The sequence below is a fragment of the Chrysoperla carnea genome, chromosome 1 (assembly GCF_905475395.1).
Source record: "Chrysoperla carnea chromosome 1, inChrCarn1.1, whole genome shotgun sequence".
NCBI lineage: Eukaryota > Metazoa > Arthropoda > Insecta > Neuroptera > Chrysopidae > Chrysoperla > Chrysoperla carnea.
Genome location: NC_058337.1, coordinates 89,024,214 through 89,039,296, shown reverse-complemented (window position 1 = coordinate 89,039,296; position 15,083 = coordinate 89,024,214). Strand labels below are relative to the sequence as shown.

At 27.3% G+C, this 15,083-nt stretch overlaps 1 protein-coding gene across 1 annotated transcript in view; it reads left to right on the top strand.

Annotated features, from left to right (window-relative positions):
- Window positions 1–10,113, top strand: part of LOC123292051 (zwei Ig domain protein zig-8-like) — a gene marked incomplete at its 3' end in the record, with an annotated part of 153,850 nt that extends 143,737 nt beyond the window's left edge. The window contains exons 4-6 of the mRNA XM_044872563.1: window positions 455–582; window positions 9,341–9,509; window positions 10,061–10,113. Of these exons, the coding sequence (XP_044728498.1) occupies window positions 455–582; window positions 9,341–9,509; window positions 10,061–10,113 (350 nt within the window). The remainder of the gene's footprint in view (window positions 1–454; window positions 583–9,340; window positions 9,510–10,060) is intronic.
- Between the last annotated feature and the right edge of the window lie 4,970 nt (window positions 10,114–15,083).

Genomic DNA, 15,083 nt, shown 5'->3' with positions numbered 1-15,083 from the left:
TTTCTTATAAAGGATTCTAATTTTTTCTTATCCTTTACTTTTCTTACCCTTTTTGTTTTAAAATGCAAAAAAAAAATCAGGAAGGCATTTTTTCTGTGTGCTAGAATTAATTTTCTTTAAAACTTTCAACTGTTTCTCTCGTTTTCAACATATTTACAAAGACCCAGATAAACTTAAATTTCAGTTTTGATATAACTTTCACACAAAAAATTTTGTATATATTGGATAAAAATGAAAAGTTAAAAACTTCTATGGCCAATTAAAATGGATTTTTTTTCGCCACTTGTCACCATTTGCTTATCTCTAAGCACACTGTAGATTGTGAACTCATATATAATATATGAAATACGACATTGAACAAAGTCAGTAGTAATTAAAACAACAAGCCTAACAAAAACTAATATTTATATAAATAAATTACATTATAATTAAATATTATGTTTTATATTTACAGAGCCGAAAGCAAGAATCTTAGGGGGTTCAGAAATGTACATCGATCATGGTAGTACAATAAATATTACTTGTTTGATAATTGGTGGACTTGATCCACAAGGATTTGTTTTTTGGTTTCATAATAATCGGGTAAGTTTTTGAGATTTATAAATATATTAATATACTAAAAAATTTGTTCGTGGAAATATTTTTACTAGAACATAATAATGTCACATTCAAAGATTTTTTGAAATTTTTATGCATACATGTAATATGCAAGATATACTAAGTTTAGTCCCAAGTTTTTAACGCTTAAAAATATTGATGCTACGAAAAAAATTTTGTTATAGGTGTTCATAAAATAAAATCACCTAATTAGTCCATTTCCGGATGTCCATCCGTCCGCCCGTCTGTCAACTCGATAACTCAAGAACGAAGAAAGATATCAAGCTGAGATTTTTACAGCGTACTCAGGACGTAAAAAGTGAGGTCGTAAATGAGCAACATAGGTCAATTGGGCCTTGTTAACCGTTAGAGATAGAACAAATGTTTAAATGTAAAAAATATTCTTTATAAAAAAATAATCAACTTATGTTTGAAACATTTTTTCGTAAATATCACAGTTTATCCGTGAGGGCGCAATTTAAGCGTAAATTGTATAGTATGTATTATATGGGAATATCAGTTTTGTATGTGTGACATGTATGTATATGTAATATGATAGAGTAATCAACACTGTCTATGCATATATGTCTATTTCAACAATTAACTCAATCAATTGTTTGTTTTCACTTGTTTTAATTAATTCTCTTGTAAGACGGTTCTATACACATTTTTCAATGGCGTGAAATCATTCAATAGATTCATTAGTGGGAAAAAATATTTATAAACAAAAGTAGTTTTCCATTTAAGAGTGGTTCAAGTTACATTTGAATTTCAAGCACTGCGGTTATATAAACTTTACTCATATTCTACCTGCCTAGGTTACTTTTATTTTTCGATAGTCTTGTTAATTTTCCCAATTTTCACTGTTCAGATCCAGGTATAGTGGAATACGAAAAAATACCTAAGTGCTAACAATGAAAATTGTGAAAATTAACGAGATTTTCGAAAAATAAAATTAACTGTTTGTTTTTTTATAAGGAACTTTTTTTTATATTTAAGCTTTTGTTCTATCTTAAACGATTTAAAAGATGAGTCTCACTAACCCAAGACCCAATTGATCTAGATTGCTCATTTACGAACTGGACGTTACTTTTTACGTCCTGAGCACGCTATAAAAATTTCAGCTGGATAATATCTTTTTTCGTTTTTTAATTAAAGTGTTAACAGACAGAAAGACAGATATTTTAAGCGTTACAAACTTGGTACGAAACTGAATATACCTTGATATATTTTATATATACATGGTATAAAAACGTGACATAGTTGAAATAAATAAATACCCTGATACTCGAAATAAAATTTTATATTCAGAAATTTTAAATAAAATTTTATATTCAGAAAGAAATTTTATTTAAAAAATATCAAACAATTGAGTTAATTGTTGAAATACCATGTATATACAGTGTTGAGTTCGAAGTTACATGGTAATAATTTTTTATTATTTAAATGTATGATGACTGATTGCTACTGGACTCGAACTAAGTCGGTAATCATTAAAATAACAAATTGATTTTACTAACGTTTCTACTCACTCAACTATCTGATATTAAGAGAAATGACCATAATCAGATACAAATACTGTCCGTGAGATGACGAGAGATACACTGTCGTGAGCTTGTATTCCGCAAAAGTGTATTCCTCTAGTATAAGTTTATTTTAGCAGCGAATTCCACCCATTCACTCATTTTCTTGTTACTTTTACAATAATATAAGGTATCCCTTAAACACGCATTGCTTGTCTAAATCTATTTTACACCATGGTTTAGAAATAGATAATTCGGTAATCCCCCATCATTATTGTACAACAATGTTACGATTGTATCATATTTTTTGATTCAATTTAGCGGGCCCAAATTTTAATTGCGTCATAATCTTATAAATGAATTAAAAACATTATTTCATTATTCCAATAAGATGTTTTTTTTTTAATAATAACTAGATGCGAAATTTTACAAAGGACAATGGATAGTAATTTCTGGTTGCCGTATTTTTTTAATTTGGTACTAGTTTTGTCATTTAATTACAAAAAAACAATTAAAAATCAATTTAAATTTTTTGTAATAAAATTAATAATTTTCGTCCCATTGTCGTGAATTTTTCCAAAAACAAGTTTTATTAAGCTTATGAAGCGTAGATAATAGGTTTCAGTTCTTTAATAATCACCTATGATAAAGGGCAATGTACTCTGTATTTAGCATACATTTGAAACAATTATTCAAAAAGATAATTATAATTAATCTTAGAATAATTGTAATTATACACCCATAACGCTATCATTTCTTAACTTTTGACATTATTTTCTTATAATTTTATGCACAAAGGTTAATATATGAATTTTAATTTTTACAAATTTTTTATTTTTTTTTTGTGTTTTACAAGTTGTAGGTTTTTTCTAATTATTTTATAATTTTAAATTAACATTTATACATTCAGAATGTTATACCTGTGACTAAATGAATATGAAAAATGTTGTAATGTTTTTCTTTGTAAAATTTTCCCATTTAATTATTTTACTCACGTTTACGAAAATTTACATATAACATATTCTCTATAGAATGAAAAATATATTTAAATACAAGTAGAGAAAATTATTATTAAAAATTCTATATTTGTAAATAATCTATAAAAACTCTTCTCTAATGATTATATTGCCCTCTATGGATAGATTTTCGTAGTAGGTTTTACAGGGAGCAATTTAAATGGAAATCAATCTTTTGTAATTCTGTGTTATATTTCCTTTATTTCAGTATTTTAATAAGTTAGTTAATACCGTATTGGATTATTCTTATTACTTATTATATTAGTACCTACCGTTACCGTTCCTAAAAATTATCTTATTTCGTCAGTTTCTATTATAAAATTGCTACGTTTTACTAACCATACCGTCCTTCGTTCTAAGCCTGTACAGAAAAGCACAAAAGTCTCTTCGCTGTAATGGATGCATTTTGGAAATTTTCAATTTCAATTGGTTCATCAGCCAACGACCACGAAATACGTAAAATTATTCTAATGAAAGTTTGGAGAAATTTGAAGGACGGTGTCCTCATTTTTGTTAGTTGTAAAACTTTAAACAAGCCAAAAGCATATTTACGTATTCAAAAGCCCAAATATTCCAATTTCACGGTTTCCCAACAAAAAAAATAAATACGGAAATTTTTTTCGCAGTATTTAAATTGGCAAAAAAATTTGTTCTCTCTGTTTTCTACGTTTTATTTGTTTTCTACGCTATTATTTATACAACACCTTATAAAATGAGTAGTGTATAAGGAGAATAAAATCATATTTATTATCAGTACCGGAAATAAATAATATTAAAATGAAAGACTAAAAAATAGTTCTTACTATCTCAAATATAGTAAGGTCTCAATTTGACAGGATTCTGACACTAAGATTATATTTTACCCTCGAAAATAAAGTCTTAATCATTTTGAAAATATTTGTTACATTTATATTTAATTCGAATATTGGATTCGAATAATGGAAATATATCGTCTTCGGTTGCAAGCGTTATTGATGGCTATGAGCATATATTTTTGATTAACATTATAATACAGTCAGTCTGTATTTTCTGATTATAAAAGATCGGAAAAAATATTTTTTTAGATCGGTTAAATATGTTTCCTCGGCTGTGATTGGTACAATTTTCTGAACCTAAAGCCTACAAAAATTATCCATTTTTTAAATTTTAAAACTTCAAAATTTTTGTTTTTTATTTTCGAATATAACCTGACGTTTTGACGTGAGATCAGTTTTTATGCAAGGAAATAATATTTTTAGGTAATATTCTAAAAACATTTTTAAAAAGTCAAATTTTTTGTGCATTTTAGACCACCGAAAATTGTCCCAACATCAGTCGAAGGAACAAACTCACAAGCGTATTTTCTGTCTTTTTAATTAGTAAAAAAATATATCTTCTAGACGAGCTTCGATAATCATAAGGAATTTTTCAGTCAATGTTTAGGGGATGAGTACATTCAACTGGGAATTATTTCGTTAATAATCGATATTTCGTATATTTGTACAAAAAATACAGTCTTTTATAATTGTTTTATAATTAAAGGCTATTATTTTTAATGAGTATATAAACACCCATAGATAATGATCCGGCTAACACTACAAAACGCAAATAACACTTACTAAACTTAACAAGTTTCTCAAACAAACTGCAATTGAAACCATTTAAACAAACAATTTTTTCACATTATTTAATTCCGAATAATAAATTTATTTCGTTAATAAACGGTATTTCGTATATTTGTACAAAAATACAAATAATTACTGTATAATTAAAATAATGCAAATAATTATTTTATAATTATTTTATAATTAAAGACTATTATTTTTCATGAGTGTATAGATATACCCATCCATACACGATGATGCGGCTAACACTAAAAAACGCTTATCACGCTTATCACACTTACTAAACGTAACCAATTTCTCTTAACAAAATGCAATTGAAAACATTTAACCAAGCAATTTTTTAACATTATAGGTATAATTCAGAATAATAAAAAAATAATGTTTCTTCTGCCTTTTATTTATTTTTGTATAAAACTGTTATATCATATAAGTAATAACGATTGCATATACTTAAATAAGAACATATACTTTTACTACCACCATGGGAATATCAGAATAAAATGTTGTTTTTATACGTAGTACCTAGACCTTAAAGAAGAAAAAATAGAATAATCTAAATTTTTTTCAAAATAATATGAGTATTAACGTTACAGTATTTTCTGTACATATACACAGAAAAATATAAACAAATTTCATTTCATATAAAGATGGACAACGAAACATGTCGAACTATGAAAATGAAGAAGCTCCAAAATATAGCTTCCGGAAACAATGTCAAATTATTGTTACAATAATATTTCGATGGTATTCAAAGAAAACAAGACTTAGATGGTTTTTTTTGTTGAGTTAAAGTAATTATAAAAACTTAATGTTTCTCTCTTTTAGTATCTCGCATTTTGAAAAAAAAGAATTTTTACCGATTTTTTTTTAATATTATGTACACAATTAAACAGTATTAAAAAAATTATTTAAAATCCACAGTCGGGAATATTTACTGTCTTGTGTTACTGTACCAATTTAGAATATGATTTCATTTACAATTCTTAACAACGTGATAAGCATTATTAAGTTATCCTATGTTTGGACTCCACAGGGAACACCGAAAATGGAAATATTGATTTTTCCTCATTGAACAATGTACATTTTCGAAGTCTGTGTGAAAAGCTTATATATATAATGCAAGCTACGAAAATTTGAGGTTGACTATGTTAATCCTGTATTGTATTCCCTAGACTGTCACTGCGATTATAATGCCAGTTTTCTACTAACAAAAACAAAACTCCAACTCAAATCATAACTCAACTTTTCGCAAACATTTTGAAAACTGGTGTGTTTTGCGGCAGTTGGATAATAATAATATTAATCAAATATATATTTTTCAACTGTCACAAAACATGCCAGTCTTCAAAAAGTATGCGGAAAATTAAGGTATTTTTTTAGTTTGAGTTTTGTTTTTGTTTAGTGGAAAACCGGCATAACGATATCACAGTTGTTAAAATCAGTACTGACTTTTGTTATCTGCAGTGGTACAGCTTAAAAGCCAACTCCATAAAATTGAAACACATATTATCCGTTTATCGGGTAAAAATTATGTTTATTTGATCAATTGAAAGTCGTGTATATACAGTGTGTCCAGTTTTTTCGGCACAATGTGAAAACCTATTTTTTATTTGCTTTATAAAAACAAGTTGTTCTTGATAAAAAGTTTTGCAAGGTCTAAAACGCAAAATGATACAATCATATATATTTATTTTTGCATTCGTATACGATTTTTGTCGAAAAATGACAATTTTGTCCCGAAATAATTTTTATCTTTTACAATATCGCAATCTTTACTAAGAACAGATGATTCTTATTGAAAACTACGGTCAGAAATCCAGTATTAACCGCCTACCATGACAAAACAGATTTTGTTAATGGATAATTTATGTCTACAGATCGACATTACATCTAGTATGCATTGATAAATTCTATATGGTATCAATTTGTCTTCACAAATTTGTAGACATAAATTATCAATGGAAATACGACAAGATTCGGTATATAAACTAAAAACAAAATCAATTTTTTCATGATAGATGAATAATATTGAATATCTATCGGACCGTAGATTTCAATCCACTTTTCTCAATAAAGATTGTCGAAATTGTAAAAAATACTTTACTCTTAAGGAAATCTCGTATATGAATGCAAAAAATTGATATCTGATTAGGATAAGAATTACTTTGCTTAGTCCACTTTTATTTTTTAATATTTTAATAATTTAAAATATTTTGACTAGTTTCGTCTAACATAGACATTTTCATAACTGTGTGTTAGACGAAACTAGTCAAAATATTTTAAATTATTAAAATATTAAAAAATAACAGTGGACTAAGCAAAGTAAATTGGAAATTTTATTTTTTATCCTAATTATGGAGTTCCACAAAGTAAAGCTCTCTACAATTAATGATATCTGATTATTTCATTTTGCGTTCTGGACCATATAGAATTTATCAAAGATTTTTTCATAAAACATAAAATAAACAAGTGAAAACAAACAATTGACTAAGTTAATTGTTGAAATACCATATATAGACAGTGTTGATTACTCTGTCAACAATATTACACATACATACATGTCACACATATATAGTGTGTCCCCGGATAGAGGTAACTATACTTGTAAATTTCCTTATTTTGCATTTTAAGATAAAAAGTCATTCTTTATAAGAAGTTTTGCTTATTTTGAAAAGTATGTAGGTATATTTAAAACTTCTTAATAATGTACAGGGTAGCCAAACATTATTTAGAAGTTTTAAATATTCCTACATACTTTTCATAATAAGCAAAACTTCTTATAAAGAATGACTTCTTTTTTCTTAAAATGCAAAATAAGAAAATTTACAAGTGTGGTTACCTCTATCCGGGGACACACTGTATATAGCCATAACATACATACTATACAATTTGCGCATAATTTGCGCTCTCACGGGTAAACAGTGATGTTTACGAAAAATTGTTTGAAACAAAAGTTGTTTATTTTTTTAATAAGAAACATTTTTTACATTTAAATTTTTGTTCTATCTCTAACGGTTTACAAGACCCAATTGACCTATGTTGCTCATTTACGAACTTGACCTCACTTTTTACGTCCTCAGCACGTTTTACAGCTTGATATCTCTTTTCGTTTCATAGTAATCGTGACGACAGACGGACAGACAACTGACAGACAACCGGAAATGGCCTAATTAGGTGATTTTATGAACACCTATACCAAAATTTTTTTCGTAGCATCAATATTTTTAAGCGTTACAAACTTGGGACTAAACTTAATATACTATGTATATTTGATATACATGGTATAAAAAGTTTCCCTTATGGTGTCAACTTAATTGGACATGCTGTATATATTTCATTTTCATGAAATATAAAATTTTTACTTTGAAAACTACGACATGCTTATGTCGTGTATTCTATTTAGTATGTACGTCCGTAAGGGATAATATTATTGAAACACCGTACTCTTTAAAACTATTCCCATTTATAATACCAAAAACTGTATTGTAGGTAGATATCTTTCATAATTTATAACCAGCCTTTAATAATAATTCATTACATATAAGTATTATTAATATGTACTTTAAGGTCTATGTCAGCCCCATCCATATATGACCATAATATCATAGTTATTAGTAAAGTTTGTTTAATATACCTTGTTTTTCAAATAAAATTATACGCTGTACACATCATAACCGTAGGTTGATGGTACATTATTATATAAATATGTTGAAAATTAGAGTTTAGGGGTTTTACGATTGGTAGATACGGGACTCAGTAGAATCCTAAAACATGTAAGTCATGATAAACATAATTTGTATTTCCAAGAAGGGAATCAAATCTTTTTATTATTGGTAGTAAAATATAAAAGTAAGTTATGATAAAACCTTTATTTAAATATACCTTGAAAAATTATAGCTCATGTGTTATTCTGATGTATGAGCTATAAGATTGTCAAGCTTTATTCAAATCCATTGAGTAGTTTTTGCGTGAACGCGTAACAAACATCCTTACTTTCACATTTATAATATATATATATATATATATATATATATAGGGATTCTGTATTTATCAATAATTAATAAACTTTATATGGCGTGATTTTGACCAAGACTACCAATTAATCTTTGGTGATGCTCTAATCCCGCGCTTTATGCCCTCTATCTCGAAAAGGATTCAACGTATAAAAAAATTTTTCGGAAAAAAGTTGTAGGAAATTTAATCTTCTACAATGTTGATAGGAACAAAAATAGCGAAAAACCCGTATAAAACCAGATACAAAAAAACAAAGGTAACAAAAAATCAATTTTTGTTACCTTTGACCATAGATTTTAATAACCGCGAACACCCTACCATAATGTAGGTTTTGAAATAACTTTTCATATGTCAAAATACAAGTTTATTCGAGTTTATAGCTGAATATCTAAAAAATCCGAGATACTTAACTAATTTTGATTAAGATGATTGGATAATACAATGATTTCAGCATTTACAAAATTGCATTGCCTACATTTCCATGCTATTTAGGCAAAAAATAGATAATTTTTTAGCATACCTATTCATATCTTTTTACAACGTTTGTTCCTGAAAGAATACTATTCATCTATTGTTTTTTTGACAGATAATAAACGAAAACAGTCCTCGTGGAGGTATACAAATCACCACAGATCTGGGATCAAAAGCAAAGAGTGTGTTGTTAATAAATAATGCAAGACCAACTGATTCAGGCCGTTATGATTGTAATCCAACTAATGCAGATTATAAAAGCATTGTTATACACGTTCTTAAAGGTGAGTAAAAGCTTTTATTTTACCATTAAGACCTAATGATTTCTTTCTTATTGAATAAAAAACGTAACGCAACTTTAAAAATATAGACGAACATATTGCATTAAATATTGAATATATTTAATCCTAATTTCCTTAGTAAATTTTCGATCAAATATCCGTCGGAAAGAGACGCCAGTTGACGTGAAATCGAAGTAAGGGCTAATTTTATTGGTTGGTAAATGAACCCTTCAAAACACTTCAATAAAGGATTTTTCGATTTTTTTTAGTTCATGAGATTCAATCAAATCCGTTCAGTAGTTTTTGCTAGAAAGCGTCCAAAACAAACAAACAGGCAACCTTACACAAAAAACCAAAATACAAAACGTTAATATTTTTCCCATTAAGTTTTATATGAAACTTATCTTCATTGCTTCTATAAAATCTCGGTTAAAAACCTCATTTGGTGGGCCCGAAAATTTTTTTATGTTTAATTTGCTGTGTTCTTATTCGTTTTTTATGCTTAAATATACAATTAATAATATTTAATTATTATTATTTAATCATTTTTTCAGGTAATTATCCAGAAGCAATGCAACATAACAACAGTGGTGCTCAATTTTCATCAACCAAATTTTTGAATAATTATTTAATAGATATATTATTTATATTTGTTATAATAAAATTTCTGATCATATCATAACATATAAATTAAATTTCTATTTATTATAAGATTGTAAAAAATGATTATATTTATATTTCAATTCTTCTGAAGACTGTGTAATTGAAAAACAGATTGTATTTATTTTAAAAATTATAAAATGTTATACTAAATAATATTTTGTAAAAATATAAATATATATAAAAAAAAAATTCAAATCTGTAATTATATTTTGTAAATTTTGTACAGACTAATTGTAAATTCTGAAAAAAACAAAGTAATATTTGAATTAAATACAGTGTTTTCGCTAATGAAGTAAGTGAGGATAATTAAGTTAACAATTACCACGTATAAAAGTGCAATAAAAGAATATAACGTTAGGTTTAATAATTGATTCATTATGTAATTTAACTAGACTAGTTTCATTTGTGGTATACTTTTACAGTTTTTTTTTACTTTATATTTCATTGACTTTGCTTACGCTATTTGCGAAAGCACATTGTATGTGTTACTGTTAAAATTCATATTTTTATAAAACTAGTAAAAACGAATGTTGCAATTAAAAAAGAAATTTTTGCAATAAGAAATATATCAAAAATGTGATATTTTATTCCATTTCTTATAACATAACTAACATAGAAATTTGCCCAGAAAAATTTTTTTTATAAAAATATTCACAAATATTTCAAAAATATTAAAGTCGTAACGTCGTAAGTGGAAATAGCTAACTTTTTTTATTCGGCTAACGGAGTGTTTCACATGTCTGTGACTGGCCTTTCAGTTGTTTCACTATGAAAAACAAGTAAATGCCTGAATTTATTTTGGCAAATGAGGCATCGTCAAAATTGTGGTAATGATCCTGATAAGATAGGAGAGATGATGTTACAAAATAATCAGTATGACGGACGTGATCACCAAAATTATCGAGATTTCAGAAAATTTTCTTTAGTAGGGTCATGTATGAATCATATCAAAAGAAATTCATGTCTATTGACAGAGATTCTGAATTATGTACTTAATTCTTATCAAAACTTATTTTCTCTTAGGAAACACGAATGAACGAGCATGGTTAAGCTAAGCTAATGAAAATATTTGGTTCTTACTATTTTTAAACGTATACGAATTTTTGCCGTAACATATGAATGTTAAATATATTTTTAATATACCTAGATCAGTTGCAAGAAGTTTAATATGATTTCATCATTCCTTGGTAGGTAAGTGACAGAAAACCTAAAAATTTTCTCTACTCAAAGAATATGTGAAAAGGTCACTTTAAAGAAGTTTTATCATAGTGGTAGCTCTCTTACTTTTGCAGTACTCGAAAATGTCCCCGAATGAGTTTTTACATACTTGTTTTAAGATTATTATAATTTAAAAATTAAGTATATTTTAAAATTTGAACAATTAGAATAGTCTTATAACTTTATCCACAACCACTCTCTGCAACTTTGAGTGTACAAAAACATAACCTACGTGAAAAATTTTACGTCTAAAATCTTCCCTAGTATTCACGTTCTTTATAATGTGTTGGTTACCAGTTCCCTTAAGTCTTCCAAATCTTTCAGAATTTCTTTGAAATAACAGTTTTCATAAAAATCACCGTTTGGGTAAGATATGTCGGTATCCTTTTTGTAGCAAACCTTTTTTAGATTTATTATATCGAAATTTGCTTTATTTTTCACTGGATAGGAAAATCTTAAGAACTTCTTTGTAACTTTTAATCAAAATCCTTAAATTGGTTTTAACTTATTGATTTGATATCTGCACACAAGTTTTTATAATTCATATTGAGACAGGTCCAATTATTTGACAAACTCTAAGCACCCAGTCACATATAGTTTAATAGAAAAGAATGGTGAACATATTTGAACATTTTTGAGCCGGCTTTGGAGAAATGAACCATAAAAAAAAATAGTAAAGCTGCGGTTATCATTCGGCTTGTACTATATATCACATAATAGTCGCAGAAGCGATTCAATAAAGTTCGAAAAATTAACAGTAACTCAAATTTGAATGCGGTTTTCGACATTCGATTTGTAAGAACGTCAGGAAATTTTGTGACCTAAATTGATTTAGGAGAAATTAAGAATATGCAATTTGCATAAATAATATGCATTTTATAATTGCATTTTAAATTAATCGTAAATATACTAAATTCACAATTCGGTTAGTAGTGATAAAAATTATTTCAAACTTTAAACTCAGATGTTTTTCGGGTCGCTGAACACGTATATCAGAATTTTTTCCGAGATACCCGAGTCATAATTGGTTTCAAAGGTACCCCGTGCCCGATTTTATTGCGATATTCGTGTTCAGCGGTCCCAAAAACCTCCGAGTAACGAGTTTGGATCGATTATATAACGAATTTTCCGATAACTCGGGACACGCTTTTTCCTGGGCATCAGGTACCTCGGAGACGCGATATTCGTGCTCAGTGACCCTAAAAACCTTCGAGTAACAGTTTGGAATCATTTTCATCACTATTAACCGAATTGTGAATTTTTTTATATGTACGGTTAATTTAAAATGTATATTATTTTTGCAAATTGCATAATTTTAATTTGTTAAAAATCAATTTATGTCACAAAATTCAAAACCGGAATCCGCATTCAAAACCGTCATACTATTCAAATTTTTCGAACTTTGACCGTTTTTAGTGTTTCGTTTCTGCGACTGTAAAATGGTATAAAATACTTTTTCCAAAAAAAAAGGTAGATGATATCTCATATACTATATACATTTGTTTTAACTGAAAATTCAGAAATTCTTAATGGAAAAACTTTGTTTTCGATACTACAACACATAAACATTGCAACTCAAATTATTTGGAAACGGCCACCGTAGAACCAATCCAGGACTGTGCTTATTCAAATCCGGAAGGCCTTCTATACCACACCAGTAGGTGTTACTGGACTAGTAAGGTGGATCATTTCAACCCTCCATTTTGTATTCTCTTGCAACTGGTTATAATTATTAATTGTTCAAATACATTCTGGATGTAAAATATATACATATTATTATTAATAAGTTGTAAATAAACGATTCTATTTGAAGTAATTCTGTTAAAATTAGATAAATCATATTGAACAAAAAATTATGAACATTAAAAAGCAGTGTTTTATTTGAAATTATCCTAGTAGTTTTTGATCCTTAAATGTAGCCCTTATAGGTTTCAATTAAAGGTAGGTACGAGTGGGTACTAGACCATAAATAATCGATAATTTTTTTGATAATGAACCAAATTTGGTCTCTCGAAGCTCATTTTTTTCTTAATCAAACTAAGAAAAATTATTTAAAAATAAATGAGCGTGAAATTACCATTCTAGAGGTTTTCGGTATCTTTGAATATAAAAATGACCATAAGAATATTAAAATTAAAAAAGGCGTAGGAAAATTCATTTTTTAGCTAACCCCCCTTTTGACTCTCTTAATTTTTTATTGTAGGTATTATGTACAAAAATTATTTTCGTCTAAAAACTGAATATTCCGGCCACTATTGTGAATTTTCAAACATTTTTAGTTCAGATAAATATTGAGCGACTTCGAAAATCCTCAGAATAATAATATTTACTTATTTGTTATATTTGTTTTAATCGAGTTTTATATTATTGGGAATCGAAAGGGGGCTCATAGCTATCCAATGAAGCGATCGACATTTTAAATTAGATGTAGTATGTTTTCATCAATTAAAATGTCAAAAATACTAGTTTTTGCCTATTATTCACCCATTATGTGTATATAAATTTAAAAAATTCACAAGGAACGAACGATACTTTAAACGATAAATTAAATTTCCAGAATATTTTAAACCTGCGCACCTAAAGTACCTAAAATGTATATAAGTGTTAATTCTGATCTTTGCTAAAAGATTTTAGATTATTTTGTTTTGGTAACTTATTACTATTCACATATTTTAACTTCTGATTATTGTTCATAGATGCTTTTGGAAATTTGATTTTCATTTAATTTGGGCTGTTCTTTTTCCTAATATTTTGGTTGCTATAAACCTTCCGGAAATTATTACTTATCGAAACTAAAAAACTTATCGAGAAAGGATTATTCGAATCGGTTAAGCATTATTTGGATAAATAAATTATTCCACTAATAGTTTATCGTATCTACTGATTAGAATAAGAGAAATGTATAAACTCCGTCTGAATCTGCTTTGCGCATAAAATTGCAAAGTATTCCTACTTCCCTCTCTGGAAATATAATGGAAATTCACGACCATTAATCTGTCAATTATACTCGCGTAAAATTCATTACCTTTTTATGCTATTTTACGTTGAAAAGTTCATCTGTCAGTAAAAGTATTACACAAATTTTGTTTGATTTTTATTATCTTTGAAGAAGTTTTATATTCAGCAAAGAAATAAAAAGGTAAAAGTAAATACAACAAACAAATAATTTAAATTTTCATAAAATACAAAGATTCATAATAAAAATTCTTTGCTTGTACTTTTTTTTTTACTCAAGGGACACACTCCTTTTTGTCATTCAAGAAATGTTGTGCTGTTTTTGTATTCATTGAAACAATAATACAACAAGTGAAAACAAACAATTGACTGAGTTAATTGTTAAATATCCTATATAGAAAATTTTGAATGTCAGTGCTTGCATTATTTTTAAAAAATTAGAAAAGTTTAAAAAACAAACAAAATTATGGCGGCCTTTCGACCGCTATATGTTTTGGTTTTCTTCAATTTTAAAACTTTACAGTGATGTTTAAGAAAAATGTTTCAAACAAAATCGTAGTTTATTTTTTTTATAATATCTCCTTTTGTTTTTGAGTTAACGTGATCACGAACGGACAAACGGAAATGGACTAATTAGACGATTTTATGAAAGCAATACCAAAATTGTTTTCGTATCCTCAATATTTTTAAGTATTACAAACTTGGGACTAAAATTAGTACACATTGATATGTATTTCATAT